Genomic DNA, 2668 nt, shown 5'->3' on the forward strand with positions numbered 1-2668 from the left:
GTTTACCACGTTCGGCTGCGTTGACACATGGGTGTCAGATGGCGGTTCTCACTTCAAGAACGAAGTAATCGAGAAGGAGCGGAAGTTGGTGGGTGCCCACCATCATATCACGACAGCCTACAGTCCTTGGGCGAACGGGACTGTAGAAGTAGTCAACCAACTAGTGCTGCGCGCAGTGAAGGCGCTGCTCAGCGAAATGAAGCTGAACGCCGACGAATGGCCGCATGTGTTGCCCCTCGTTCAAGGCGCACTCAACCATCAGCCGGCGGACCGGCTGGGAGGAATTGCGCCTGTGACAGCGTTTACCGGCCTGCTAGCCAAGACCCCGCTGGCAGGATTTGTCCACCCGACGTCCAAGGAAGTTTACGTCGCGGACTGGCTTGGCGCCGCCCGTCAGAAACATGTGACGGACCTTCAATTGGCGCTAAAAGAAATGCACCGCCACGTGGCGGTGCGAAGCGAGAAGTTGCGTCAGCAAGCGCGCGGACGCCGAGACCGAAAGTCCCAAGTCAAGTTTGTGGGCTTTTCGGTCGGCGATTTTGTGCTCGTCGGATCGGTCGTCAACAGTCCGACAAAATTGGCTCTGCATTGGCGAGGACCCTACCAAGTGACCAGAGTCATCACAGACCATGTGAAGGAGACTCAGCAGCTGGTGCCACCGTATGAAGTCACGGTCCATCATGCGTGCCGACTCAAGATGTACCACGAAGGTGGTAGAGAGGTGACCGAAGACCTCGAGGAGCAGATCGCGTTTGGCGATGGCGGATTTCATGTCGAGCGCCTGGACGAAGCGCGCTGTGTGGATGGCCAACACCAAGTTTTGGTGAAGTGGCTTGGACTTGACGATGAAGAATCGTCTTGGGAACCTGCAGCGAATTTGCTGGACGACATTCCAGTTGTATTTCGCAAGTGGGCGGCGGCGAACAAGAAGGACCCTGCCGTGGCCGCCCTCATCAAGACACTTGACTTCCCGTAAGAGGGGAAGTGTTCTGCAGCGTGCAGAGCTATAGGGTCGCGCGTTAGTTTGACCCATTGCAAACACACACACTCTGTGTGTGTGGCGTGTCAAAAGTTCCGATACCTTAGTGGAGGTACTGAGTACTTTAGTGAATGGTAGTCAGTAGGAGCATCGTGGCGTGTTTAACCTCACTAATAACAGTGTGTATATTTGCTGCCTTGACGAAGGTCCCGTGGCCGAAAGCCGAGAAGAAGCGGGAGACAAAACAGTGACGCTTTGACGTTGCATTGCCGCACTGACATGTAAATTGAAATTGCGCAGTCGACTTGAGATGTCTCGTTGAAAACGAATGTAAATGGATTGATCGTACATATCTCACGTTCAAAGTACACTGACATACTAAACGCCATTTCCAACTTGGACTCCACAGCATGTATTAACAGGCAAATGATGGGTTTGCTACCCTTGTTCCTATACGGTACCTCTCTTGCGGCAGCAGGGTATCGGCACTGCCAAGCGTTGCTGGGTGTGATGTGTGCGGCGCATGGATTGCGCGGCGCATCCCTTTATTGTCAGACGACATCTTGCTGTAGTAGTGGTTTATAAAGCTAATATTACTAGTCTAGATTATGATTGGGGGTTGGATTGTCAAATATCTTTGTTGTGTTTCCCGTGCAGCGACGCTCTCCTGGCCAGAATTTGGTCAAACGCCAACAATGTCCAGTTCGTATCCAGCCGAGAGTGTGCGTACTTATCGGGGGAAGAGGTGTGCCCCATATGAAGGGGGGATATTTCAGAGACACCGCGTCCGCAACCATTTACCCCGTGATCAATTTGGAAATAGCAGCTTCCGATGAGAAGACGTCCTTCCTTTGTTGTGGAGAACAAAAATCTGGATAAAAATGCGATTCGATTTAGGAACAAGGGTAGTAGCAAACCCATCATTTGACCAATACCCCTGTACTTGTGCATATTGTGGGGTTTAACTGTAAGTTGGAAATGGCGTTTAGTGTGTCAGTGCACTTTGAACCTCAGATCAATCCATTTACATTCGATTTCAACGAGTCATCTAAAGGAGACTGCGCGAGTTCCGATACAGTAACCCTGTCACTCGACAGCTGGTAGTTGCAGCCCTATAATCCAATCCAACATGCATGACAACATCGGCGTTCGCATCGAACAACGGAGCTCGACTCACCTTCATGTGGACTTGGTTACCTGTGAGACAACTCCTGTGAGTCAAGAGTGTGCGTCACGTTGGACAATCCACCTTGTGTGTCACGACGCATGTATACTCAAGCAAAGTGATATAGTGATATCCACGTGGTTTGACCATATGTCGTACTTACTGCTAGTACTACTAGTACGAAGTATTTTTTATATATATTTAGTAACAGGATACTATCAGTAGACGATTCGGTCGCGGCGCATACCTGTTCGTAAATTACGTATTATTGTTTGTTGACTTGGCTCCAGAATGGTGAAACGCCAAAAGCACATCAAAATAAATACGTGTCTGTTCTGAAAGTCGATCTTCGATCCAACATGATGCGTCAAGTTTCTGCTGCCATCCAAGCCCTTGAACGGGGTTGGAACTGTTCTACGAACATCCACTCCAAGCGCGTGGCCCCCGTCTCCGACGAGGAGCAAGGCCGTTGCGCCGCTGAGCGTGCCGAGAAGTGAGCGGCTGCTCGCCGCCTGATGCAGCAG

At 50.9% G+C, this 2668-nt stretch overlaps 1 protein-coding gene across 1 annotated transcript; it reads left to right on the plus strand.

Moving 5' to 3' along the window:
- Positions 1-196: 196 nt before the first annotated feature.
- H257_19367 (hypothetical protein) lies at positions 197-976 on the plus strand (the record flags this gene model as incomplete). Its single annotated transcript, XM_009848513.1, has 1 exon — positions 197-976. One exon carries the CDS (start codon positions 197-199, stop codon positions 974-976), a length of 780 nt encoding a protein of 259 aa, XP_009846815.1.
- Between the last annotated feature and the right edge of the window lie 1692 nt (positions 977-2668).

The sequence above is a fragment of the Aphanomyces astaci genome (assembly GCF_000520075.1).
Source record: "Aphanomyces astaci strain APO3 unplaced genomic scaffold supercont1.523, whole genome shotgun sequence".
Taxonomy (NCBI): domain Eukaryota; phylum Oomycota; class Saprolegniomycetes; order Saprolegniales; family Verrucalvaceae; genus Aphanomyces; species Aphanomyces astaci.